This window comes from Barbus barbus (genome assembly GCF_936440315.1).
Source record: "Barbus barbus genome assembly, chromosome: 33".
Classification (NCBI taxonomy): Eukaryota; Metazoa; Chordata; class Actinopteri; order Cypriniformes; family Cyprinidae; genus Barbus; species Barbus barbus.
This window is the reverse complement of record NC_136761.1, coordinates 15,490,064-15,517,145: the sequence shown is the minus strand read 5'-3', so window position 1 is coordinate 15,517,145 and position 27,082 is coordinate 15,490,064. Positions and strand designations below refer to the sequence as shown.

The following is a 27,082-nucleotide window of genomic DNA, read 5'->3' as shown; positions in this document are numbered from 1 at the left end:
TTTAATGCAGGTCTATGACAGCAGATTTTTGTATGCGAGATCTCATGTAATCCTATTGTACCATAAAACATTTCACTCAGCAGTAGCAACATGCATTCGTTGCCAAGCAAATCAGTAAGGATCGTTTTAAATTGGAAATACTTTTATTGATTTTTCATCATTTCATTAGTTTCAGCACTTGAACAATCATTTCAAATTCTATATTTTTTTTCAAAGTCCTGAGCATAAGTTCAAACAACTTCTTTTTGTATTTGGTCAGTATTTTGTATTTTGTATCATGTTCATTGTAAAAACAACACCAGCACTATGACCATAAGAGTGAACATAGACATTTATTTAGCACAGCATGCAGAAGCATTTAAACAAGCAGAATGAGAGAAAATCGTAAGCTAATTTTTCTAAGTTGGCAGCTTGGCTTCTACCATTTTGAAATGTTCATACTAATCTTTCTTTTTTGACTTGTGGTTTTTATTGAAACTGAGGGACCTCATAGAGCCAAACACTTTCCTTCCAAGGTCACGGAATGATCTGGAACGGGTGAGAGGAGCTGATGGGGGTGGCGAGGGCGAGAACGACGGGGATGAAAGAGGAGAAAGTGAGTGACTGCTTCCCTCCAGGCTCTGGGAGCGAGAGAGATGGAAAAGACTGGCAGTCGAAGAATGATGTTTCCCCTCCTTCCTCACAAGATTGCAAGCACGTTCAGAGCCCCGTCCTGCACGGCTGATCTCAAACGAGGAACGCCACTGATTGCTTTCCCGTTTCTGAGAATGTGGCTCGAGAATTCCCTGAGACTCGCTTCGAAATAATGTTCGCCTGGACAACCGGAGGCTGGAACTGCGACTATCCCAACTCGTACCTTTCTTTTTCGAGTTGTTCCCCCTTTGATCTTGCCTACTGGACGATGTTTCTTTCAACGAGGTGTGCCTCCAACCAAATCCTCCAGCTCTCTCATCTCGCTCCTCCTCCTCCTCTCGTCCCCAAAATCTTGTTTCGAATCCCTTCCAAAACTTTCCACCCTTTTTAGGTGTTTCAGTGTTTCTTTCATCCTCCCATCCGGTGCCATAGTCCCTGCCCGAATAGCTACTAACTGTGGATGCTCGAACAAGTTCTCTTGAGGCATGTTTGCCCTGATAGAGCCGCTCTCCATCCCCACTCCTCCTCCACCCTCTATCTTGAGGCCTCCACCTAGCCCCTGCGCTCTGCCTGAGGGAACCTCCATGAGGCCGAATGGGACCCTCCATTGGGGAACTACATGGGTGAAAGCGTGGAAGAGAGCATTGAGATGGGGAGTCACGACGAAATACTGAAAGCTGGGCCGGAGTGAAGGGTGAATTTGAAAGTAGCCGAGGAGGGGAGTGGACTCTGGTGTGGGAGGAGCCTGGAGAGGAGGCAGAGTCTGATTGATTATGTGGGACAGGCAGAATGGGAGAAGAACGTGTAGGAGTGGGACCAGAATTGTCCGAACGAGGGCTACCTGACTGTGATGTCAGTGCCGAATGGCAATCGGAGTATGAAACTTGTAGGCGATGCTGTTGAGATATATAATCCTGACCAGTGCCTGCACCTGCCCAGGCGTTTGATGCTGGTGTCAGATTAGTTAGATCTAATCCAAATGGGTGCTGAAATGATGAGCGGGAGGAGTGCAGTGTAGGAACGTTACTTGGAGATGCAGACCCTACACCTCTTTCTCGTTCACTCCTAAAACATTCTGCATCCAACTCCACCCCCTCCTCCATCAAGCCAAGAACTACAGATCTCGGCAGGCCAGATACACGAGAGATTTCACATACAACTGCAGAGTCCTCATTAAGTTTGGGAGGGCTGTCTGAAGCTTTGGTTGGAGGACAACCCTCTGCCTCTTCCCTTGAGGCTCCACTCCAGTCTAGGGACTTAGAGAATCCCATTTGCCCAAAGCTCTTTCCAGTTATCTCCAGAGACCCTCTATTGTTCACAGAGGAAGGGCAGGTGGAGATCCTTGGTCTCCTGCTCCAGTTTGGAGTGCTGGTGATGGTGGACGTCGAAGAGGAAGGGGAGGCAGTTGGAGTGACTATACTTGCGGAGAGATGCCCACATGATCCTGAGACCTCTTCTTTCACATTTTTAGCATCAATACTCAAATTCTTGTTAAGGTTTGGATTCAGGTTCAAATTCAGATTTAAGTGGAAGCTGATGTTGAAATCCTCCCCTGTCACGGAGGGCAAGTTTCCTAGGTTGACGGAATTGCGACTTGTGCGTTTACCAATACTGCTGAGGCTGACCCTCGCTGAATTGCCAAGGATAGACTTGCAAGGAGTAACACTCCCTCCGGACAGGCTGGAGGAGGAAGCACTTCTTGGGTGAATCCCCTCATAACCAGCACCTGCGATGTTTATTTGGGGTCCACGACTGGAAGTTTCAGTGGCCACCCTGCAGTGATACTGATGGACTAATCTGTTGATATATTGCTCCAGCTGAGTAAAGGAAGGAGAGGCTGGGGGTTGGCCCTTCTCAGGAGGTTGCTCAAGCCCTGGCTCCACAGGCTGCTCGCTCTCTGGACTGGGGGAGAGGCGGGTGGGGGAAGGTTCCTGACAGGTGGTGAACAGGGGGCTCTGAAGGGCCACAGCATGAAGTGGACTAGGGTAAGGGTACACCTCTTTTGTCTTCCGAGAAACTAGGTCAGAGCAAAATTTAGGGTCCAGCTGAAGCTGTGGACTGGAGTTGGAAGAGGGTAAAAGAGAGCCGGCATGAATGCCTCCCAAAGTGGAACAAAGGTCTGTCAGGAACATGAGGCTATTGAGCTCGAGATCCCCTGTTCATAAAGAACAAAAAAAGTTTGTTATTTACATTCTTCTTATTTAGTATACAATAAATTATGTAAAGATTTTAATTTAAAAAACAGCATCAAATCAAAAACACCAAATTATTAAAAATATATTTTATTAAACAATATATTTTACAAATATATTGCATAAAAATTAGGGTACTATTTTTTTTCCATTAACTTTTTTTCTTTTTTTTGCATTCCCAACAAATTTATTACTGTAAATAATAATTATGCATATGGACATTTTACATTTTTGTTGTACTTTTAGTTTTTAATTCCTATTACTAGCAAATATTGTTTCGCATTAAATGCTCATTACTATTTTACAAGCTTATTATAGTATGATTTATGATTTTTATAAGTATTTAAATGATCTTGAAAAAAAAGCAAATGTACAACAAATCCTACCATCATGTATAAGTATTTCTAACTATTTTTGCATATATAAATGGGCAAATGGGTTTTTAAGTTCTTTCTTTTGGGTTTTGACTGAAATATGACTCAGACATGGTTTTTTTTTTTAAGATCACAAGTCATACCAGTAGAAAAGGGCCTTCTTTCTTGTTTCTCCACTGTGCCCTCAGGACACCCTGTACTATGAGACTCAGCCTCCCTCCAATGAGTGGCACTTTGATCCAATGAGCGAGGCCTACAGCTGACTTTCACTGACCCTCCAGGAGCCGTCTCGCTGGATACGGAGTAACAAGAGTCTGACAGAGAACTCCCACTGACAGAGTAAAAACCTGCGGACAAGAGAATGACAGATGAAGTTAAGAGCGTTAGGGGGAGCAGTGCTTCAGGGGTGACGCATGACATAAATGATGGTTTGCCATAAAAAGCCAGGGTTAATGTTTGCCAAAGTAAAAAGAGAACTGCCAAAAACACAGAAACTATGTGTCATGTTGAAGTTGAAAGGTCAACACTGAATCATTTGTTTCAAACAGAGCCCCAAGCTATCCAAGCTATGAGTCATGCACTTGTGTGAAATGTATTACTATTTCACGCAGGACTCATTTCTCAGGGAGGGCTTAAAGGATAACTGCTTTTGATTTAGGTATTTCACATAGTTCGACCGATTGAAGAATCTCTACATAGTTTATCCAAAATGGTTCCATTTTGTTGTGTACGGTTAATCTTATCACAAAGCGCTGAAGTGTATCATCTTTTCGATGTTCTCCTATCCAAGCTAAGAGAGCCATCTGTGGTTTTGTGGCACTATCAAAACATTGTTATTTTGGTCTGAGATATATTATTTCGGAATATAAGATTTATTGTTTCTCTGAATATCTGGATATTCCATTGTATCTTACATACAAAAACAAAACAATATTACATATTTTAAGCTGTATCATGTCTTGACTTTGTATTGGATGCAGAGAGACAACAAATCTGACTGTATGTAAATACCTCATATTAAATTTTGTTCTTTGGGTGTCTTCAATTCCCCTAGTTACCAGTCAGTGTTCATGGATTTTCTGACTATAAATCTTAGTATTTACATTTTATGATATTTAATATAGGTTTCATATTAGTCATCTTTTCATACCAGGTTTTGACTAACACTGCTGAATAAAATACTATACCAAGAATAACCCACTGTGACTAAATAATTATATAACGCTTCAAATGCCAAATACTAAAAAGGGAAACAATACTGTGGAACAATGATTAATCACACAATTCCTCTTGGTGAAAAAAAAAGATTTAGAGAAGCATCTTGACATGAGATATTTCAAGCGGTCTTTGCTACAGGTTTAAGTATCCACACAAAGACATTCTGAACTGTTCTTTAAAAAACACCAAAGGTTTATTATTGTGGAATTTGGAGTACAAGCACCTGAGCTGGGTCTAGAGTCGCAGTCAAGCGGTGTTGTGCCAGGGAAGTCTGGAGTGGAAGAGGACAGCAGATCAGACGGGATGTCCCAGGACAGCGTGGACCAGCGTGAGCTTATCCCCTCTCCTGTCATGCCGAGGCAAGACAGATCAGGGTTTGCAGTCGACAGACTCTGAAACAGATGGAGGAGTCATGCTACTACAAGATAAGGTGAAGACACAAAGACCCCGTTTACACCTGGTATTAACATACGATCATGATGCATCAAGATTTTTTTTTATTTGTCACATACACAATTATACAGAGTATAACCAGCAGTGAAATGTAGGTGAATGTCAATCATGACAGCAGCGAAGGACCCACCTGTCAAATCAATTATTTCACCAAAACAAAAGGATTTAACTTTTTTAAAAATGCTTTTAGAAGAAAATAACCATCTGATTAAAAAATCTGGATTACGCAGAGTGTTGTGAAGTGCTACATCAGATGGTTTATAGTTTAAAACATTTAAAATATTAGTATTTTTCTCACACACACCAATCGCTTCACTTCAGAACACACTGGTTTATCGATTGGGTTCACACTTATGAATCAAGGAATCCACACACTGTGTGTTTTTTGAAGTGTTAACTTTCAGGGAAACATCCACTTGCATTATGAACCCACATAGATGGATTATTATTTATGAAAATCTTTGTTTCTGCTAATCTGAAAAAAAGAGTGTCATATACTTTTGGGGTGGTATGACAGGTGAGTAAATTAGAGAATTTTTATTTTTGGGATTCCATTTCATTTAAAGTGTTAGTTCAACCAAAAATGAAAATTCCGTCATTAATTACTCACCCTCATGTCGTTCCAAACCTGTAAGACCTCCTTACATGCACCTCCTTGCATGTAAGATGCAAGGAGGTGCATCTTCAGAACAAAAATAAATATTTTAATAATTAACTGACCCTCCAGCAACGTAACACCACTGAATACGCAGCGGAGACTGACATGGAAGAGAAGAAATTGTTGAATGAAGTCATTATTTTTGTTTTCTTTGCACACAAAAAGTGTTCTTGTAGCTTCACAAAATTAAGCTTGAACCACTGATGTCACATTAACTATTTCTATGTCCTTACTACCTTTCTAGGGCTTAAACATTTCAGTTGTGTTGCTGTCTATACAGGGTGAGAGAGCGCTCACATTTCATCAAAAATATCTCATTTTGTGTTCCTGAAGATGATCGAAGGTCTTAAGGGTATGGAACAACATTAAGATGCGTAATTAATGACAGAATTTTCATTTTTGAGTGAACTATCCCTTTAATATGCTCAAGTAAAATTACAGAATTCCCATCAAGACATAATGTCCACAATTAAAATTAGATTTTATATTGTGCTTTGTGCTGTGAACTTTTTTTGTGCTTCATCAACATGCAATAACACATTTATAAAATGAGTGATGTACGTAGTCCTGAAATCAGAGATCCTCATCTCGAAATACGATCACAGTAGTTCACTGGAGGTGCATTTGAGACGCATTAATGTAAACAGCAATTTGTCTCAGCTGACCACTTGTGATCGGATCACCAGACACAGATGTTAATACCAGGATACAATCATGTATCTGTGATGTATTTATTTACAAAACAGTACACCTGTAAGGAGAAACCACATCATTAGCCGGTGACTTTATCATGTATAAGCCTGCTTCCTGAGAGGATTTTAAAGGACTGGTAAACTGAGGTCCATCAAGGGAAAGCTTTGGTTAAAGTTCAGAAGTTTTGAATCACTAATCTACAAGAAGTGTTTATGGGGTTAGTTGTTTGTGATCCCCAACCTCCCCCCGTTGCAAGGAATCTCATTTGCAGCACTTCTGAGGAATCCCATCAAACCAAGTGACTATTGTGCATATCCTGTTAAGTCTGATAAACCTTCTGTCAGACTTTTACACAGACAATGAAGGTGATGCATTGGCAAAATGAAATAAAGTCGGGGGAGGGCTGTTAATAAGCAGAGAACGGAGAAAGACAGATGATGAAACAAAGGAGAGAGGGAGAAAAGACGGGGGATAATGGGTATTGAAAGACAGACTTTGACCAGGCTTATCTCTGCTCCAGCAGTTTACCCACAATTCCTGTCTTGGACTCTAAAAATATATATGGAAGGAAAAACACACAGAGTAAAGAGTGAGCAGGACATTCAGGGATGAAAAAGATGAAGGTGGAAAACTCATGGAGGGGGGGCATAAAGAAACTAGATAGCAAAAAAATTAGTTTTGAAGAAAAGTAGAGAGCACGGGGGATGGGTTGCCTAGTGAGAGGAACAGCATGAAGGAGGCATCTCTTATGTGAGACCCCCTCCCAACCACCACCACCACTCCTGGATATAACTGCCTCCCCCACTTCACTTCAGAGAACTGTCAGGCCTCTCCTCTCTTCCTGCCCTCTCTCTCCTTCTCTTTCTCACTCTCCTTCTCCTCTCCTCGCCCACACATCCGATTTAGCAGCAATACTTTGACTCTCTCTTTGCTGGTTGAATATGAACCAACACGTGCATTGACATTTTCACATGCATTTGACAAAAAAACACATCTAGGGTGACCATACAACCTCTATTTACCAGACATATCTGGCTCAGGATTTCTAAATTGCTTAAAATACCTGGGTTTTGACTTTGTTTTCCTCTTTACATTTCTCTCTACAGTCCTCATACATTATATGTACATTTGCATCGGTTTGACCGTTCTCTGTAGATCCCACCTTCTCGCACACCGCAACTGGATCAATTATGTGCAATGCCTGCATGCTACTGGTCAAACTACTTTTCAGTCATTACCTTCAGCAAATATAAAAAGATCAGGAAAATAAAATCAACACTTGGACATTTTAGACAATTCCAGCCAGGATATGTCGAGGAATAAGACGACATATAGTCACCCTCACTTCAGTTTCATTTTTCCTTGCCAACACTGAATTAAATGCGTAAAGACATATAATTTGCCTCCAAAGTACAAATTTGTTTATATACACATGTGCACATCTAGACAGAATCTATACTGCATTATCCCGGTATACAGTTGCAATTTATTTCATTTCATCTGGAGGGGAATTGGAAGAAGCATTTGCTCAATGGGGGAAACCTGATACGGGTCTCACGCAGGGTGCACTGGCCATTTTCCAGCTACCGATCAATTCATGAAGGAGTGCTCTGGCACATGGAAACTACATTATATGAGGCTAAAGATGCAAATGGACATAAAATAATGGAAATAATGAGATGAATACCCAGTCTGGCCATCAGTTCCATTGACAGAGGAATTACTCATTCAATTACCTCACTGACACAGGAAATGGCTTAACGTCATATTTTAATAACAAGGTGAGTCTTGTGGGAGGCAGCAGGAAGACAGCTTTTCAGCCACTGAATCAGAGCAATCCACTCTTTGTCTGAAAAACATATTATATGTTGGAACCGTCTAATAAATAAACATCAGTAAAATTAAATATGCATATTAGCTATGAAATCTGATGCTGCATTCAGCCATTGCACAGAAGTCCATCCTAGCAAGGGTTTAACATATCAGTTGCACTGCATGGCACACCCCCGTTCTCCATTTCCCTCCATCCTCTCTCTCCCTCAGCGGGTAGCAGAGGAGAGGTGATATCTGTGACGCCGACAAGAGAAACATTTCTCCATGTGGTGTTTATGCAAATGGAAGTCACGTAGGTGGAGAGGCAACAACATTGCCCCCGATGATGACTAATACTTTTGTCTCATGATACATATTGCTGTTTCTCATGCGCACATTTTGCTGGACTGAATGGCTACTTGTAAGTGTCCTTCAAAAGCCTTTTGAAATTGCGAAAACAATTTTAAATGCCATGAAAGAAACGCTCTTAATCACATCACTTTGATCTAGGAGATCCCGGATAATTATATAAATGCCCTATAATAAATGAAGGACATGAGAAATAATTTATGAGCTACTTGCCACTATTAAATGCATTTCACATTTGTGGCTTCACTTGAGTTCACTTGCACATTGTCCATTATATTAAAACACACAATGGTGCTCCTATTGTCCCTCCTTCTCTCATTACACAAGCACACACCTGAACTGCACCTGTTATTAGTCCTCCATACCTGGTCAAGAGCCCTGCCACATCACCATGACAAAAATCGACATTTTGTTACTGAACAGTCTGTACAACATACAGACACAGTATGTGTAGATTAAAAAGGGATTGATAGTGGGGTAAGATGTGCCAGTGGGTAAACTGTGCCACTCACAAAACACTTATCACGTTTAGAAAGAGACTTTATTTACAGTTGCCAACTTTTGAGCAATCTTTTTACTTTGTTTTCTCTTTTGCATGCCAAAGTATTTTTTTCTAAATAGCAGGTGAAATTAATTTCGTATCAAAGCAAATTTATTCAGCCGGTGAATTGCCTGAGTACAAAACCATGTAAAATTTGTGCAAATTATTTCATTATTAAATAAAGCATTTTCCCCGTAATGTTGAATTAGTCAAAAATATGGAACTGTTACTAAAACTACAACTGCAAAATGTTACATTTCATGTACAATCAAATATTTGAAATATTAAAAATGTTCAGGCTGGTATTTACAAAACTAAGACATTGGAATGAGACTAACATATTATTAAACTGGTTGAGTATATTTTTAATGTAAACTGTTCACTTTGCAATGATTCAACTTACCCCCAACATGAAACCACTATCTTTTTCGGAGAAGTCATATTTCAAATTTTTATTAGATGTTTTCTCATTTCACTTGAAAACAAGCTTCCTGATATATAATTGGACATATTAGACCATTTTTCCTTTCCCAGAGGCAAACTTACACAGCTTACCCCACTCCCCCCATATAATTTCCACTAGAAGGTATTTTGTATTGGTGCAATCAACATGCATTGTATGCAGGGGCCTAAAATAGCTGTGCACTCCAACTCAACCTTGACACGTAACGTTTAAGAAAAAGGTGTGTTCAATTCTGGAATGTAAACACAGCTACGTCCTGTATAGATCATGCAACCTGAGCTCCACTGGATGCCACTGTCACCGAAACGCTTAGCAGGTGCCACCAGCAGGGTTCCACCTCGAACAGGAGATCAAAGTTAAAATTACGAGGAACATTATGTTCCTTCGGAATTTCCCACGTCCCCACTGACCTGTTGCCTGCGGGAGGTTGCGGCGCAATCCTCGGCGCCGCAATCCTCGGCGGCGCTCTCCAGTCCTTCCCCCTGGTGAGCGGGCGCTCCATTCATGTCCAGCACCGCATCCACCATCTCCAGCTGTCGTCCTCTGAGAAGGTCCAGCTCCAATATGCCTGCCAGAGTGGCTTTCAGCCGCTCTCCGATACGAACCCGATCGCTCCCTGACCATAGCGAATTCACACAACCGCGGCGACCGGCCATTGTGCGCGCAAAATCGGGTTGGAGGCAGACGCGGTGGTCGCCGGTGAACGGGAGGGCTCACTGCTCGCCTCTAGCCTGAGCACCGACTGTCAATGCAGCATGAGCGCTGCGCGACATGAGCAACACCGGAGCCGACGCTTAAAATTCAGAGTCCGTAACAATGTATCACGAATATGCAGTACGGTCGCAACTCAACTTTCGCACTGAGGCACATGTAACAAAGGCATACTTTTAAGGTCTTAATTTACACCCCCGGAAAATCCTTTCCCACCAAACCATTTTGAGACGCCACAGCTATCATTGGGTTCATGATGATAATGATGAAGATGATGTGGATTGAATCATATGCGACAGTCTTGCACACAGCTCACCGCTGTGAAGAAAAGAGTATGAATGGGGAGGAGTGAGACGCGAAAGCTCGCTGCTGATTGGCCGGGGAAGTTTTCGAACAGAATTGACCAGCTTTTTTTAAGACGAGGAATGTGAATCTGCTGTGTTGAGACTGTAGCGTTGCCTAATATTTAATACAAACTTGAATTGTGCTCATTTATCAAATTTAAAGACTAAAAATGAGCGGAACAGATTTTTTGATTCACCCTAGTGACTCAAATCTATATGAGTCTTTGAATTCGTTCACTAGAAAGATTCTTTAGCGCACTTTAATGAGTCGGTTCATGGAAGGATTCGTTCACTTAAATCATTCACGAACCACTACTAGAGAAATATTGGATCACGAATAAACTAAAAACAAAATGATGACCCACATTGTGATTGAAAAGAGTATGCTGTTGCTTTTATGACGTGCATTACCCTACTTTGTGTACTTTTCCAAACGATCAAATATCCGCTTGGTTTTGTTGGTTTCAAATAGCAGGCGACCACTGTACATCCACTGTAGACACAAACGACCAAGACTGTTTCTAACCAGCAGGTGACAGTATCTGCATGAATAACACACACCAAACAAGATTTCCATCAGTAATCGTTTAATCACATCACTCTGACACAAGAGTAGGAAGATTAGACAAATATAGGTTGGATGTTCCATACAGGTCTATCCGTGTTGGATATGAGTTTAGATTATACTGAAAACAAATCACAAATGAAAACATCAGATGAAAATAAATAGATAGGCTAATATAAGACTTGTTTCAGAATGATGCATATGTATGCAAATTTAATTTGTTAATTTATAATCCATTTGCCTCTGAAAGAGTATTCTTATCTTAAGTGTAAATTAAATATATGAAGCACGCCTATAGCACAATTTTTTTTGCATATTAGCTCTTTCTTACTTTTATCACTCTCTAAAATAAAACTAACTTGACTATTCATAGGCTACACCATCAAACTAAATGTGAAACCTCAAACTCTGGCAAACTTCAGGGGGTTTTTTATCCTCTTTTCCCACAAAAATAATTTCTGTTTGTAAAATCCCTAATAATTTATAATCTATTTTGCATACATTACACTGATGTGAGCACCTTCAAGTCAGATCTATCAAAATTCATAACTTTTCAATTTCATGGTGTAGTTAAGTTTAAATGCTTTAAACACAGTTTAGTAAATATATTGTTGAGCCAGTGAGGTCTAAATGTATGTTTAAAAAGTTTTGTTAATATGCCAAACCCTATTGCTATCTTGGCCTTGTTATTGATTCATATACCCTAATGCCCATCAGGCATATACACTGTTTATTTCGTATCTGTTTGACCTCATTGAGAATGGGAGCATGGTGAGGATGGGCCTTGGGGTAAGTGGAAAAACTGGCTTTTGTTCCAAACACTGAGGCGCTTGGGCTCTGTTTCACTATGGCTATGCAGTCCTTAACATACTAACCTCATTGTGTTTGGGGCTCAGTCATCCATCACAAAAACACAAAGGACAGTTCACTCAAAAATTTAAATTCTGTCATCATTTATCCACCCAAAACTAACCACGTGACTTACTTTTTTCTTTGGAAAATAAAATATTTTTAGAAAATTCGAAAAAAAAATGGGTTCTATCTTCTTTCTACAAAAGAATAGGTTGTTTTCATTGCCATTAAAGTGAAATAACTGAACATAAACATAGGAGCCTGAGAAAAAAAAAATTTTTAGAAGAAAATTTCATAAGGCACTCAGGGCTTTTGCATTTGAACTCTTCAATTATATAAGCTGCATATATAATATGTACGTTGGATGCGGTACATTCAATGATTCATGAATTTTTGACTGAAATTTTGTGATTTCATCTATTTTTCAATACAAAGAATGTATTCAAACCCTGCAGCATAAACGGTCTGCTTGAGTATAGGCCTGCTTGTGTTTGTCCCGTTAGTTTCTCACGTCTGTTGTTCGCTGAGGTGTTACCCAAACGGATGCCGTGATTCGCAATTAAGCTGTCATGGCACTCACTTTAGAAAAAAACGGAGCTGAAGTTCAAATAGCCGGCGTCTGTGAATGTTTTGCTCATTTAATTACAGCGACGGTTCATTATTGATCGAGCGCGAGGACGAGAGAGGCTCTGAAGAGGTTTTGAAGAGCTTATGTAACGGGTTCATATCCCAATATCACTGCAAGGCCTTTAATTACGCGCAAGCACTTCTCATCTTTTCACACCTCAGACTGTCCTCCCCCTAAACACACACACTCGTATAAAGGCAGAGCCCCGCGAGCTGAGAGCAGGCATTTGAGACAGCTCGGGCACAGCCTCCTCCTACCTCACCACCGTACAGGTCTCCAGCCAGCCTCGCCAAACTCCAGACACAATGCCTCCCTACGAGAAATCCATGGAGATTGCGCCTTTCAAGCAAAGGAAGTGCCTCGGTAGGTCATCGACATTCAACTCTTGCATTTTACAAGCTCCTCTACGTCACTTGTTTTGGATTGTTGGGGAAACATTTTAAAATATGTTGTAGCCTACTTTGAAATAAAATAAATGCTTTATTATTTTATGTAAACATTTCATAGGCCTATATTTATTTTTAAATAGAGGCTAAATAAAGATGAATTATGTTTTAAAAATACATGCTCATCTTTTTCAGGTTTTATGTAACCTTTAGTTAAAGAAAAAAATCTCAAATGTGGTTAGTAAAGTTACTATTTAGCCTCTTATGTACTTTTTAGCTCATCGTCTACATTAATTCAATTCTCAGAAAAAAAGCAATGCAACAAGCAGAAATTATGTGACACTATTTTATGTAAAACAATGTTACATTCGCAGAAAATTGAATATTATTTGTTCCTCTAATGCAGCAACAAGAAAAGATGAAGTCTGCACTATTCGGTCTAAGTTCCCCAACAAATTACCAGTAAGATACCTTTTTAATATGAAGTGTTTAAAGAAAAATTATATAACAGCTTTTTTTTAATATTTAAGAAATTTTGTTTTGTATTTAAGGTAATTGTGGAGCGATACCTCCGGGAGAAAAAGCTTCCCCTACTGGACAAAACCAAATTTCTTGTCCCACATGAGCTGACATTAGGGCAGTTCCTCAGTCTGCTCAGGTGTGTAGACTCTCTCTCTCAATTATATGATGCAGTTTTAGCTGCATGTGTCAGAGTTTGCAGCTCAAAAGAAGATGAGTCATGGCTTGTTTTCTTAAGTCAGTGTGAATGTGTGTTGTATGAACAGTGAATCAGGCCAGTGCTGCTGTGCCACATTGCTTCAATCACTGGATCGCTGTATGAGGCACCACCTGAAGTTTCAGGCATTTTCAAGCAATTATTTTCAGCAATGCCAATTTCCTGTCTCGCGTTTTCTCTTTCAGAAGTAAGATAGCGCTCGAGGCATCTCAAGCTCTGTTCCTACTGATCTCAGGAAAGAACATGTCCTGTTTGTCAGCCAGCATGGGAGAAGTTTACTCACAGTTCAGAGATCCCGATGGCTTCCTCTACATAACCTATGCATCCCAGGACATGTTCGGCTGAAAAGACTCCCAGAAATGAGCATGACACGCAGATCACCTCACATACCTCCAGACTGATGCCTCTCTGAGATCATAACTCTGTGTTGCTGCTAAATGAAGACTCTCACTGTACATCAAACCTAAAACCACACAGACCACCAACTACACTTGGCCGAGAGGACTCTTCTGACCTCATTTCTTAGTAGTTGAGATTTCTTTGAGGCTAATGTTGAAGCATAAGTAGTTTTGAAAGAGGTCACAACTGAGCCGTCTAATATGAAGAACAGAAAAGTGATGCCACTGGCATTAATTCTCAAGCTGCTCAGTCACGTGGCTCCAACACAAAAACAGACGCCCTGTCCCTCAAAGGACCTAGGATGTCCTGTCACAATGAGACAGGGTTTGTTTGATGCTGGTTTCCTTTCCTTGTTCTTTCTGTGACTGTGCATTTGTGTTTCTAAAACAAACACAGAGGAAACAGACAAAAAAAAAACAATTGAAGCACCTACTGGAATGAAATGAAATGTTGACACAGTCAACATAATGACTGTGTTGTGTTGCAAACAACACAGTCATTATGTACTCAAAATACTGGAAAATCCTCAATAAATCAGTTTAGTTCCTTTTACTGAATGTCTGGTTTTATTTGATTCCATCTATTCTGTTAATGTGGTTTATTCTGTTCAACAGAGAACTAAGATTAACATGGTGACATACACCATGGGGTAGGGACATAATTTGCTTATTTTTCATTTGGTTATGGGCAGCTTAAAATAAACAATATGGTTTAAATACTCATAAACACTCAGAGAAGTGAAGCAATTCTCTGCTAGAAATCTGAGTCATTGCTTTGTTGTCTCACACCTCTTCTAAAGATGCATCACCCTTTTACACATGGCTGTTATTAACCAGCATCTCTAATAAAAGGGATTAGGTTACTGTGTCAGTAAGCAGGAGGTGCTAAACGGGTCAGGTCTAACAAATTATATGGATATAAACTATTTAAATGGCTGAGAATTGCATGTTAGTGTCCCTCACAATGTAACTAGACCTTCATACTTCATCTGTACCTAGCAAGGCTGTTTTAATTTAAGATTAAGCACAAACATAGGGTGGGTTGATGATGGTAATTTTAAACCCTTCACATCTGCATTCTTACTGTTACTTAGGACATTACTGGGAACTTTAGCACCTTCCTGCAAAGTGTGTTGTGAAAGCAGAATGCATTAACTGAGAAATGGCAATGAGAAAGTTCAAATGGAGGTAAAATGAGGTTTTTAATCGGATATAATGTATTCTGATAGTATAAGGGGATAATGAAATGCACATAATACTGCCAAAACATAGTAGTATATATATATATATATATATATATATATATATATATATATATATATATATATATAAAAGTTGTTTAGTACTGTTCAAATTTAATTGATTCCAGTAATGTCAAAGCTGAATTTTCAGCAGCTATTACTCCAGTGCATTTTTAGTGACATTGTATGTATTTACTTTGATCATTATTGACATTGTATGTCACTTTTGATCAATTTGATGCTTCCTTGCTCAAAATAATTTCCTCAAAAAATTACCCCAATCTTAAATAATGCCAATGTGGAACCAAAAGGTGGTCTTTTTCTATTCAGACAAAAAAAGTGTTGCAAGAGGGTTCACATTACACCAAACTAAGCCAGCTGCATAAGTAAAAAAAAACAACAGTGATCACCTCCCAATAACTGCCAAAGGAAACAAGACTCTATACAGCAAAGTACCTCAGCATGCCTCAACATAACTTGATAAGCAGAAAGAAATATGATGCGGTCAATGCATTTACGACCATCCCAAAGAATACCTCACATTCTCCACTCAAATTCAACATCTCTGTCGATGCAAGTACATCGTTTTCTATCAGCGCTCATGAAAACAGATGACAGATAAATGTACGCATCTTTCACAACCGTCAATGGTGGTGTTTGTTTCACGACACACTGCAATTTGAAAAATGTTTCTGAATGTAGAATAAAAGCAGTCTTTGAAGCACAGTTTACAAATAAACTCTTTTATTGCTCTATGCAATTGCTGCATTCAAATGAAGGTGAGCATTTCAGGTGACAACATCCCAAAGGAAAGTAAAGACACACCCTCAAAATAATAGAATACATGTATTGATATTGATATAGTTTAGAAATATTAAATCAAAAGAAAACAGTATTCAAAAAACAGATAAAATAGCTGTAAAGGAAAAGAATAAGTTACAGAAGAAAAACAGCACTCAACATTTTGGAGTTACATACCGTATATTGAATATTTTCACATTTTTGTTTCAATTCAACTCAATTTTTGCCTGCTGCTTCACAATCTCAGTCAAATGCCCATTAAACAGTACCATAGAACTTTGCGATCAAATTCAATTCTTTCTGTGCTCATAGTGGTTTCTCCATTTCAAAGTCATATTAAACATTAAGAAGAAAGAAAAAGTCTCTCACTGGCACATAGGTTCTTAGCTTGCCTTCTCAGTCCTATCATTCCAAGCATTTTTGATTAAGACAGAAATAGAGTTCCTGAAGACTGGTTAGTCAACTGAATGGTCAACACAAGCTAGAAGATGGAATACACTTTGGAATGTAGCTGAGAGCCATTGAGATCCAACCAACTCTTCAATTCTGCTCCTGTCGTTTGGAAGGTGGCACAAGGTGAGTGGGCAGTTTGGCCGGAAGCTCGTGCCCCTCAAGCTTTACCTTGATCAGGTGATTCGCAAGTGCAAACTCTTCATCATCCAGATAGCCGTCTTTGTCAACATCTGCCAGAGTCCAAACCTTTCCAAGCACTGTGTTTGGCAGCTTGGACTTCACCATCTCCTTCTTAGCCGTGGCACCAGATATCTTCCCATTAATTGGCGAGAGCGTGTAGAATATTTCGTCATAGGATGGCTTATCACGGCCCACGATCCATTCCAGCTCATCAATGCCTTCACCTGCACCTTCTCCATATCCGTGACCAAATGGCCCGTTCATGGTTCCCTCAAACGCACCACCCTTCACTGACTGGCTGGGCATGGCAGCCTCCTCTTTACGGACCAACGTCATGAGCTTAGCGATGTCGGTACCTAGCATGTCTTCCACTGACTCCAGCAGTTTTGGTTTAATGGCGGGAAATTTGGTGAAGTCCTGAACAGCTAGCAGCTCCTGCAAAAAAAATATTGTATTGTATTTTTATTTTTAAAGAAACGATCTTTATAAAACTTTAATTTATTAGATAAAAATTCATAGTGCCATACCTGCATTTTCTTTAAATTAGGAAAGTCTCCTGGTGAAATGTTGTGCTCTTTCTGAATCTTTTCATATATAGCACCCAAGCTGTTAATAAGCTCTTTCTTCTTTGAGTCTTTGCCAAATACACTTGGCATCTCTTTCTTCAGAGCACTGATAATGTAAGCATGTACCTAAAAGGAAAGTATTAAATTGGACTCAGTGGATTAAATACAAATAGCATTTGTGCAGTTTAGCGTGTCAGAACTACATTTCTCACAAGTATTAAGTTATTTCATAAAATGAAAATAAGAAGTGAAACTCTGTGAAACCAAAATCTGGTACACACATATTGGGGTTTAAAGTTCATAACAATATCCAGATAAAAGGCATTTTCATTGACCAACATATTGAACTTCAACCCTCATAATTAAGAATTATTATAAATTTCCTATTTATATTTGAATCAAGGATATTATAGTTTTGAATTTTTAAATTAGTTTTCAATTTAATATTGTTTTCAAATTTCCTATAATTTCAGTTTAGTTTTTATTTTGTGAACACATTTCTATTTAGTTTTTATATATTTTAGTTTCAGTTTTAGTTTTAGTAATTATAGTTTAACAGAGTTAATGGAACACTTCCAGTGTAGACCAAACCAAGATATTTAATTTGAGCAAAGTTGAATGTTTGCAGTTTACAGTTAACTCTTGTGCAAACCTCTTAATATTGAAAATAAAATAATTCTTTACAATTCAACAAAAAGCAAAAATATGCAACTTATATGTATACAATTTATTAATTCATATTCATGTTCATTCATATTAAAGATGTAATCTTGTTTAATATGCCAATAGTTTACAAACAACAAGCTAATCAAGGTTTCCAGAGTTACTAGACAGTATCAGGCAGTTGAGTTTTTAATCAGGGTTGGAGCTAAATTCTGCAGGACAATGGCCCTCCAGTGCTGGATTTGAGGAAGCATGCCTTGCGTCCCAATGTGCATACTATCCACCCTATCTGCCCTAAATTGTAGGCCTATTAAAAATGACTAATATCACATAGAATTTAGCATGCACCAGTGTGCACATTGGGACGCTGGCATGTTCTTTGCAATCGTCATTGAAACTCTATAAACTTTATTTTTGTCCATCTGTTTTCAATGCATTAATTTGTTGGAAATGGTTGGAAACTCACTCTCTCACAGCGTTCGTGCGCTGTAAGGTGTGCATTATTATTATTTCCCATGTCATATTTTATAGTTCCCATTTCAGAGCCCGCGTCTTGTTTTTTAAATGCAAAAACGCATTCTCTGTGAATAGCCGCTTAGGACGCAGCTCACGTGCATGAATCGCTCTATTTCCCTAAACAACCACAGAACCGATTTTCTGGCACAGAATGAGAGCTTATTAAATCACGAACACGATTATTTATTTTTGCTAATTATTATTTTATTTTAGTTAGTTTTTCAGTTACTGTTGTTAGTTTCGTTTCGTTTTTCCATTTATTTAGAAATTTACATTTTATTTCAGTTTACGAAAATGTTTTTTGACCACTAGTTTTAGTCTTATTTTCAGTTTTCGTTTACGGAAATAACCTTGATTTGAATTATATTTTAAAGTGCAAGTTATTTAATATAATTTAATCCAGTCTTCAGTCACATGATCCTTCAGAAATCATTCTAGTATGCTCTTTTGGTGGTTTATAAATTATAAATGCATTTTCTATCCTTTTTGATCAATTAAATGTATCTTTGCTGAATAAAAGCATAATTGTTTTTTTTTTAATGTTACTAATCCTAAGATTTTGAATGCTAGTGTAAATGTGCAAAAATGTCATATTTTCACCTTAGCGAGACGTGCTCTTTTGATCAGATCGTTCAGTTTCCGCAGAGTCGCATTCCGGGGAAGACTTTGAATATCGTGGAAGAGGTCCTGCTCCTCTGCTTCAAACAGCTTCCTGTTATCTGCGATCAGAAGTGGCTGAGCCCAAAATGAGCCGATATACACTCGGACCACCTCAGGGGTGTTGATGATCTTCCCCAGTGACCACATGAGGGCACCATACACCCTCATCAGCTGCTGGGTGCTGATCTGGTCAGCTTTGTTCAGAACCACACGCATCTTGTCCTCATGGTTTTTCAGGGCCTTGATCACCTCTGAGAACTCATCAGAAATGTCCAGCTTGTGGGCGTCGAAGAGCAAGATGATTCTGTCCACTCGTTCAGCAAACCACTCAAGAACTGCAGCAAAGTCATAGCCTGCAATTGAGAGAAGTTAGAGAGACGTGCATTAGATTGGGCCCTAAATCAACACTCTGGAAAGAGGAAGTCAGCAGGGCTGCATGCAACATGCTTTATTTTAGAAAATAGGTCAGGGATAATGGATTTGATTAGAGACAGCGTCATCTGATCTCAGTGAATTCAGAAAACTGTAAACAGCAACTATAAAGCCATGTATTCAGAGAGAAAGAGATCTGCTGCCTGTGTAGAGGAATTGAAAGGCATCCATCATCATTGTGCACCTAATTATTTCTATTATTAGGGAACCTGTGGCGGTACTGGCTAGGTAATAACCATAGAAAAAAAAAGTTATTCTTTAACCCACAAAAATCATGATATAAATTGTAGTTTTTAGACATTTATGAAAAACTTCAAGCAGAAGGGAAAAATGACAACAAACAACAACTGTTGTTTAAAGTGAAGTGTGAATGCCAAAGATTTGCATCAAAGGAACTATTAACCAAAATCAGCAATAAGACTATAAGTCAGAACTATAAAAAATACACATAGTATGAATATGAGGTTAATATAAAATATCATACTTTAAAATTTTAAATGAAGAAAATGAAAAAGAATTAAATTACATTAAAATGAAAATTAAAACACTTAAAATTAATAAAAATGCACCAAAGAAAAATACAAACACTGTTTTAACCTACAATGATTGTAACATGTTGTTTTTGAAAGCTGCATTTAAAAAAAAAATTTACATTTGTGGAAAACTATACAGGCAGAAAGAAAACCCATGGTTACAGTAAAGTGTAACCTGTTACAAGACTATAAGAACTATAAAGAAAGAAAACATGGTATGGATATGAGGCTTATAAAAAATTAATAATAATCCAGTACAAAAAGGTTTAATTAACAATTTTTGTTTACTTTAAATTATTACATTTCATTTTAGTTCTAACATTTTAAATTAATAAACACACTTATTTAATTATCACAAAATAAATTGTTTTTGAATGTTGCATTGAAAATCTACAAACAACCCCCCCCGCGCAAAATCTCACATGACCCTCTACCACACAGGAACTTTTAGTTCCACATTTTAAACTTGACGCCAGCTCATGACCCTATTTCCAGCCATTTGCCGTAAACACACCTTCCCACACGGATAAACTCCAGTTGCAATAGTAGAAGCTAACGGCCCAATGACATCATAATAGCAACCCACAGCAACACATGGGGCACAAAGGCCGTTTGAGCTGCAGTCAGACAGAAATGCTCAAATGGGTTTACATGCTTAATCCCACACAGACACAACCGCGGCACAGTCTGCTGTGTCTCTGCTGGGACTAGTGGTGAGGAAGCCTCAGGGTCTGTAGCATGACTGCTATGTGTCCATGGTATGCAAGGCACCTTGATCTAAGTATCTGGTTACTGGCTCAACGGGCCCCAGAAGGGACAAAAGGGTCACATGACTTCTTGAGACATATCCTGTAACAATGCCACATTTCTGTTACTTAACAGCTGTCTCTTTGTGATGTTGCTAGCTGTATCTACAGTTGTAGACCGCAGAGAGTTGACATACAGGCCAACTCAGCATTTCCTTCTGATTCTTCCTGTTCACAGATGAATGAGAATGGAGTTCAAGCATACTATCAGATAGTGACTGTGTGAAATATTGGACACAAGTAAAAGCTTCCAGTCATATGATGACGCATCCCCACCCACAAAATATTTTCAGTGGTATTAAAAGAGGGAACTGGGAACAATGTGGTCAGGATTATTTTGGCACAATAGTTTTATCCCAACCAACATTAACAATAGGCCAGAGGTTGCTTTTAGATTGGGGATTTATGCACAGTGAACAAACTTGCCTGAGCAGCACTGACATCCTGTTTTTGTTACATCTTCATTTAATGAAGTGCAGCATAAATGACTATTATTAGTGGAGAAAAATACATAAATATTTCCTGTATTACAGAAAATCCACTTAAGATTTTAAACAAAAGAGTGAGCAAGAAAGGAAGTCAGACTTGTTTTACAATAAAAAGTAAGTTCACAATAAAAAGTGTGACTCCAAAGATTTGCATGGAATGAACTTATGCATTATGCTAAAACACATCGGCTAGGAGTTTTCTACAAACACGACACAAAATAAACTAAAGGAGAGTGCGTATAATGTACTATATATATGTGAAAGGAAAGAGAAGTGACAAAGAAGAGTACTAAAATATATTAATTGACAAAAGGCAAAGTATTCCTTGAAGAAAGAAATGATCAATCAAAAAAATGTCAAGCTATAAACAAAGTAAATTTCTAAATTATAGATATTTGGGTTTATAAAACAAAACCAAAAAAATAACAGAAGATATAAATGTTATCAACATATTATTTATTAATTCAATTATTATAAAATGTTATATATTTTAGATATTCTAATTAATTATATTAATTAACATTTTAAAGTAATGCAATTTTTATAAAAAATATTTTTATTGTTGATTTTAGTTGTTGTTAATTTATTATGTAAAAACAAGATAAGCCAGAAAGCACCCAAGGCTGCTGACCTCTGCTGATCCTTTGTTTTTCCCCTGACAGGATGCCTGGAGTATCGATGATACTGATGCTCTCCAAGACAGGGTTGTTTAACTGAGCACACATAAACCTGCGTGGAGAAAGACAGAATGTCATGTCGTACAAGGAAAGTAGAAGAGACAGTAATGGGTTTGGTTAGATTTGAGGCCAAAATATTACACCACTCTCTTTCCCCTCTTTTTCTCATTGTCTAAAAATACTATGGAGAGCACAAGTAAAAATGTTTGACAAACAGATTTTATTAATATATTATTTAATCACATTTGTAGAACAATTGCTCAATTTTATTAAAACCACAGGAAAATTTCACTTCCTTGTGTAACTACATAAATGTTTCAGTCAGCATGAGATCCGGACTGAAGTTGAAATCTCAAGAACATCAGTCTCAATCTGAAACAACATGAAATGACCTTTGCTTATACAAATATATGGATTTGTTTACTGTGATTAACAGTCTTTCTCCCTGTCAGCGTACAGCACTGTCCAACCGCCTGCTAATACACATATGTGAATCTGTCACAAGACTGAAGCTTACAGCTAGAACTTTCTTAAAGGCACACTCCACTTTTTTGAAAATAGGCTCATTTTACAACTCCCTTAGAGATAAACAGTTGAGTTTTACCGTTTTTGAATCCATTCAGCTGATTCAGCATAGATCATTGAATCGGATTAGACCATTAGCGTCTTGCTCAAAAATGACTAAAGAGTTTCGATAATTTTCCTATTTAAAACTTGACTCTTCTGTAGTTACATCGTGCACTAAGACCAACGTAAAATGAAAAGTTGAGATTTTCTAGGCTGATATGGCTAGGAACTATACTCTCGTTCCGGTGTAATAATCAAGGAACTTTGCTGCCGTACCATGGGTGCAGCAGGTGCAATGATATTACGCAGTAGTCCCCAGCTATATCATAACTAGTTACCTAGCTGGGGACTACTTTCAGATGCTAATGGTCTAATCCGATTCAATGATCTATGCTAAGCTAAACTAAAAGTGCTACCGCCAGACCCAGAGATCGGCTGAATGGATTCAAAAATGGTAAAACTCAACTGTTTAACTCTAGGGGAGTTGTAAAACGCGCCTATTTTCCAAAAAAAGTGGAGTGTTCCTTTAATGAAGCATAGAAACAAACCACTAGAGTGAAGCTGTTTCCCACAGACATCAAAAACAAGAAAAATAGGTTTCTCTCTAAAAAAAAGAAAAGAAAAGCACCATTTACTCAAAATATGCCAATAGCAATTTCTCTTTAATGGTTTTGTCATTTCTGAAGCTTGATTAAGGGCAAAACTTTGACATAGACCATAAGAGACTGCATAACTGGATGTTAAAGAAAACTGACAAAAACCCAAGGACGCTTTATGATTACATTTCATTATACATACTGTTAGACAATGCTATTATGTGCCATCTAACAAACTTTAAGAATTTTGGATGAGAACAGAACATGCAACACTAAAACAGATCACCCACCCTTTTCCACCAGGCCAAAAGAGTTACTGGAAGACACAATGCCACTGCAGTGTAAGGTTTCATAAAGTATTGAATACTTAGTTACTGAAAAATAACTAAGTATTCCTTTCAGAAAGACATGACGTGCTCGACACTCTGCACGATTCAGACAAATTCCCTGTTATGCAAAACAGAGGAATTTCTCAAATGTGAATATGTACGCAAGTTACACATTTGGAAATATTCAGAGGTCTGAAAATGGAACCAGTTTACACTGCTTTTATAATCCATAATTTCACAATGACCACAAATAATCACGTGACCAACACTAAGAGTGGGGAAAAAAAGGGAAATATCTTCAAAATGAAACAGCACTATTATAATGTTGTGGGTTTTATGGTTCTCTGTTTGGGACCAAATATTTAATTCTGCTGCATCAGCCTTGAACTTTTTTTAAACAAGCATATGGCAGAGCACTGGTAATCCCAGCCTGCTTCAATCCGCTTGAGTAGACTCAACATCTGACACCACCCAGAAATCTGCTACAGTTATTTTACAGGGAATGTGGAAGTTATTCAGACTGGCATCACATAACATCACATATGTACTGCACGTGGGCTAAATGTCCTGGTTAGGTGTTTCCTCATCTACTGTAACTGTGTGATAGTAGGTAAATTACTTAAGACAAATAGGCTAACAGCTCAAAACAAACTCAAACTGAAGAACATGGCCTGTGTGACACCTGTTCTCAGCATATGCCATGACTCAATCCAACAGACATGGAAACTATGACACACAACTTTCTAGAAACTGAATAATGGCTGAATTATTATGAGGTCATAATTAAAAACAAATGGATACTGTAAAGCTCCTTTTCTCTAAATTACTAAAAAAATACATTAAAATACAATTAATATCAAAGGGATTTACACCTATGATGCACATTATTATATATTTATTTTTTCTTAAATAAAAAAGGGAAGCAATTAAGTTTCAGAATAATCTAGATTATTATTGTTACTTTATTCACAACTATTGGGTTTACAAAAGTCTGTTTGACATAACCAACATGCAAAAAAAAAACAATGACAGGAAAACCATAAAACAGAGGACCCATTTAGACCCTCATGACTGTTTCAAGGTTTAGTAAAATAAAAATAAAAGTATATTATTATTATACAGCATTATGTTATAAAATTAATTATATGTTTCAGAAAATTTAAAAAGCAAGTAATTTAAAAGGCTTGTTTCGTTCAGCTCAAATAGAGCAACTCTAAGAAATTAATTATATTTGTAATAAATAAATATGCTTGCTTCTTAATGGTTACACTATTTGACTTTTTAGATTCAAGATATTTGTAGAAAATCTATATACTTTTTATTTTATTGTATTCAACAAATACAAAAATGACAAGAAGTTGTTTTGAACGAGATCATCTCAATTTATCATTGGTTCACGTGTCAAACATTTGCCAGAGGTAAAAAATAACTGAGATGCTCGAGTCAGCAACTGCAGTTTTTCTAAAAGTCACTGAAGTAACATGTACTTGAGCGCAGTTTCCTGATTCACAAACATAGATTAATCCATACCACACCTGGCGCTCCATATTCAGTCACAACTGAGCTTTTTATCAATAGACCCTTTATGTTACATGATAAATGGGTGTATTACCTATTGAGGAAAGCGTTTCCAAAGGCGTTGAGTTTTCGGAAAGGCTTTTTTGGATCCACAACCAGCGCATTGCCAGGGATCACGCCTTCCTGTTCGCCGTGCATAACCGCTATGAAGGAATCCGTCGTCGGCTCGGGGCCTATTCTCATCCCGGGGAAATCCTGCTCCATCAAATGCCTAATGAAGGTGGTCTTCCCGGTCGAGTACTGTCCCACCAGCAGCACCATGGGCTTGTTGTCAAAGTCAGCATCTTCTAAAGCCGGTGAATGGAAGTCATGGAAATGATAGGTGTCCTCCAAAGGGAAGAGTTTGGTGCGGTAGAGGCGCTTCAGTCCCTCCGACACGTTTTGGAAAAGTTCTGGGTCTTTCTTTCCTTCTCGCTTAGACCAGCTGAACATGATGGTCGTTATACGATGATTCTAATTCGAAAGGTAAAGACTTCTGCTTTCAAATGATGGCCACAAACCCAAGCTACGTCCCGTCGAAAGTTTTGACTGTCCCACCCCTGTACAGTCACCTCGACGTGGCAAACCCCTGAACTGTAATGCAACGGGAACATCTGAGATTGCTGCAACACTCCTCTATGAATGTACGTCGTTTAAAGCTGCAATAATTCTTATTTAATCGGGTCTCAACTTTCTACTAGTATCTAACCCGACTGCGGTTTGCATGCGGAAATTTAAATACGTCATAATAAAAGCCTCGGTTTTACAAACATAGTAATTTATTCATGTTGGATTACCAAAAGTAGGCTACTAATATGAGGGAGGTAGCATTGAAGCATGCATAATAAATAAATGTTTGAAGTGAAATCGCCAGGTGTAAAACACTACATGGCTCTTATGAATGACATCAGTATTTCTGAATGTAGTTAATACGCATGTTTCTATTTTTCTATTGGTCAGTATTTTTTTCATTGCTATTTTGTAAACCATTACAAACCAACTACATTTTAAATAAACGTAACAGCCTACAACCAAATCATTTTTTCCCGAAAATATATTTTCAAGGTAAAAACTTTCAGGAATATCAAGATGTCTTTCTTAGGGTTACACCATTAAACTTGAATAAAATGTGCATGTTCCATTTCAGCATCTAAGACATTAACACATTTTAATATAAAAAGGAAAAACAATCTTTAAAATACTGTAAAAAAAAATTAATCAGAAATTTAAAACGATTGTAATAGAAAAAAATGAAAAGCTAAATCTGTAGGGCACATTCTATTTTAGAACACTGATTAGACAACAGTGTACCCTTGTGGACACTAGTGGTAATTACATGGTAAACAGACATTACTGAGTACTGAACCCAAACTGTGTACTGAACACAGACTGGGTACTGAACACAAACTGGGTACTGAACACAAAAACTGAGTACTGAACCCAAAGGGTACTGAACACAAACTGTGTACTGAATACAAACTGGGTACTGAACACAAACTGTGTACTGAACACAAACTGGGTACTGAACACAAACTGGGTACTGAACACAAACTGTGTACTGAACACAAACTGGGTACTGAACACAAACTGTGTACTGAACACAAACTGAGTACTGAACACAAACTGTGTACTGAACACAAACTGGGTACTGAACACAAACTGGGTACTGAACACAAACTGAGTACTGAACACAAACTGTGTACTGAACACAAACTGGGTACTGAACACAAACTGGGTACTGAACACAAACTGTGTACTGAACACAAACTGGGTACTGAACACAAACTGGGTACTGAGCACAAACTGGGTACTGAACACAAACTGTGTACTGAACACAAACTGGGTACTGAACACAAACTGGGTACTGAACACAAACTGGGTACTGAACACAAACTGGGTACTGAACACAAACTGTGTACTGAACACAAACTGGGTACTGAACACAAACTGAGTACTGAACACAAACTGGGTACTGAACACAAACTGGGTAC

General features: G+C 38.3%; 4 protein-coding genes across 4 annotated transcripts in view; 2 read left to right on the top strand and 2 right to left on the bottom strand.

Annotated features, from left to right (window-relative positions):
- LOC306853527 (fermitin family homolog 3-like) overlaps window positions 1-27,082 on the top strand; it is a 568,382-nt gene that overhangs the window by 349,438 nt on the left and 191,862 nt on the right. The gene's annotated exons all lie outside the window — the stretch shown is intronic.
- LOC306852958 (uncharacterized protein) lies at window positions 129-10,457 on the bottom strand. The gene is made up of 4 exons (XM_079390080.1): window positions 9,817-10,457; window positions 4,641-4,809; window positions 3,343-3,546; window positions 129-2,788 (listed from the first exon to the last, which is right to left on the bottom strand). The coding sequence occupies exons 1-4, from the start codon at window positions 10,060-10,062 to the stop codon at window positions 441-443; spliced, it is 2,967 nt and encodes a 988-aa protein (XP_079246206.1). The 5' UTR covers window positions 10,063-10,457; the 3' UTR covers window positions 129-440.
- LOC306853167 (microtubule-associated protein 1 light chain 3 gamma-like) lies at window positions 12,727-14,578 on the top strand. The gene is made up of 4 exons (XM_079390374.1): window positions 12,727-12,869; window positions 13,299-13,354; window positions 13,444-13,550; window positions 13,814-14,578. The coding sequence occupies exons 1-4, from the start codon at window positions 12,812-12,814 to the stop codon at window positions 13,971-13,973; spliced, it is 381 nt and encodes a 126-aa protein (XP_079246500.1). The 5' UTR covers window positions 12,727-12,811; the 3' UTR covers window positions 13,974-14,578.
- Window positions 15,990-25,994, bottom strand: LOC306853347 (EH domain-containing protein 1-like). Its single transcript, XM_079390657.1, has 5 exons — window positions 25,147-25,994; window positions 21,997-22,094; window positions 19,047-19,459; window positions 17,229-17,393; window positions 15,990-17,136 (listed from the first exon to the last, which is right to left on the bottom strand). The coding sequence occupies exons 1-5, from the start codon at window positions 25,542-25,544 to the stop codon at window positions 16,609-16,611; spliced, it is 1,602 nt and encodes a 533-aa protein (XP_079246783.1). The 5' UTR covers window positions 25,545-25,994; the 3' UTR covers window positions 15,990-16,608.

Excerpts from the sequence above, each read along its gene's own strand:
- LOC306853347 (XM_079390657.1), bottom strand. The coding sequence starts at position 25,544 with ATGTTCAGCTGGTCTAAGCGAGAAGGAAAGAAAGACCCAGAACTTTTC. Across the intron at positions 19,460-21,996 it reads AAAACAAAGGATCAGCAGAG|GCTATGACTTTGCTGCAGTT; the intron begins GTCAGCAGCCTT and ends TCTCAATTGCAG. Across the intron at positions 17,137-17,228 it reads CTAATTTAAAGAAAATGCAG|GAGCTGCTAGCTGTTCAGGA; the intron begins GTATGGCACTAT and ends TTTTTTTTGCAG.
- LOC306853167 (XM_079390374.1), top strand. The coding sequence starts at position 12,812 with ATGCCTCCCTACGAGAAATCCATGGAGATTGCGCCTTTCAAGCAAAGG. Across the intron at positions 13,355-13,443 it reads AGTTCCCCAACAAATTACCA|GTAATTGTGGAGCGATACCT; the intron begins GTAAGATACCTT and ends TTTGTATTTAAG. Across the intron at positions 13,551-13,813 it reads CAGTTCCTCAGTCTGCTCAG|AAGTAAGATAGCGCTCGAGG; the intron begins GTGTGTAGACTC and ends TTTCTCTTTCAG.
- LOC306852958 (XM_079390080.1), bottom strand. The coding sequence starts at position 10,062 with ATGGCCGGTCGCCGCGGTTGTGTGAATTCGCTATGGTCAGGGAGCGAT. Across the intron at positions 4,810-9,816 it reads CAACCTCCCGCAGGCAACAG|AGTCTGTCGACTGCAAACCC; the intron begins GTCAGTGGGGAC and ends CATCTGTTTCAG. Across the intron at positions 2,789-3,342 it reads AAGAAGGCCCTTTTCTACTG|GGGATCTCGAGCTCAATAGC; the intron begins GTATGACTTGTG and ends CTTTATGAACAG.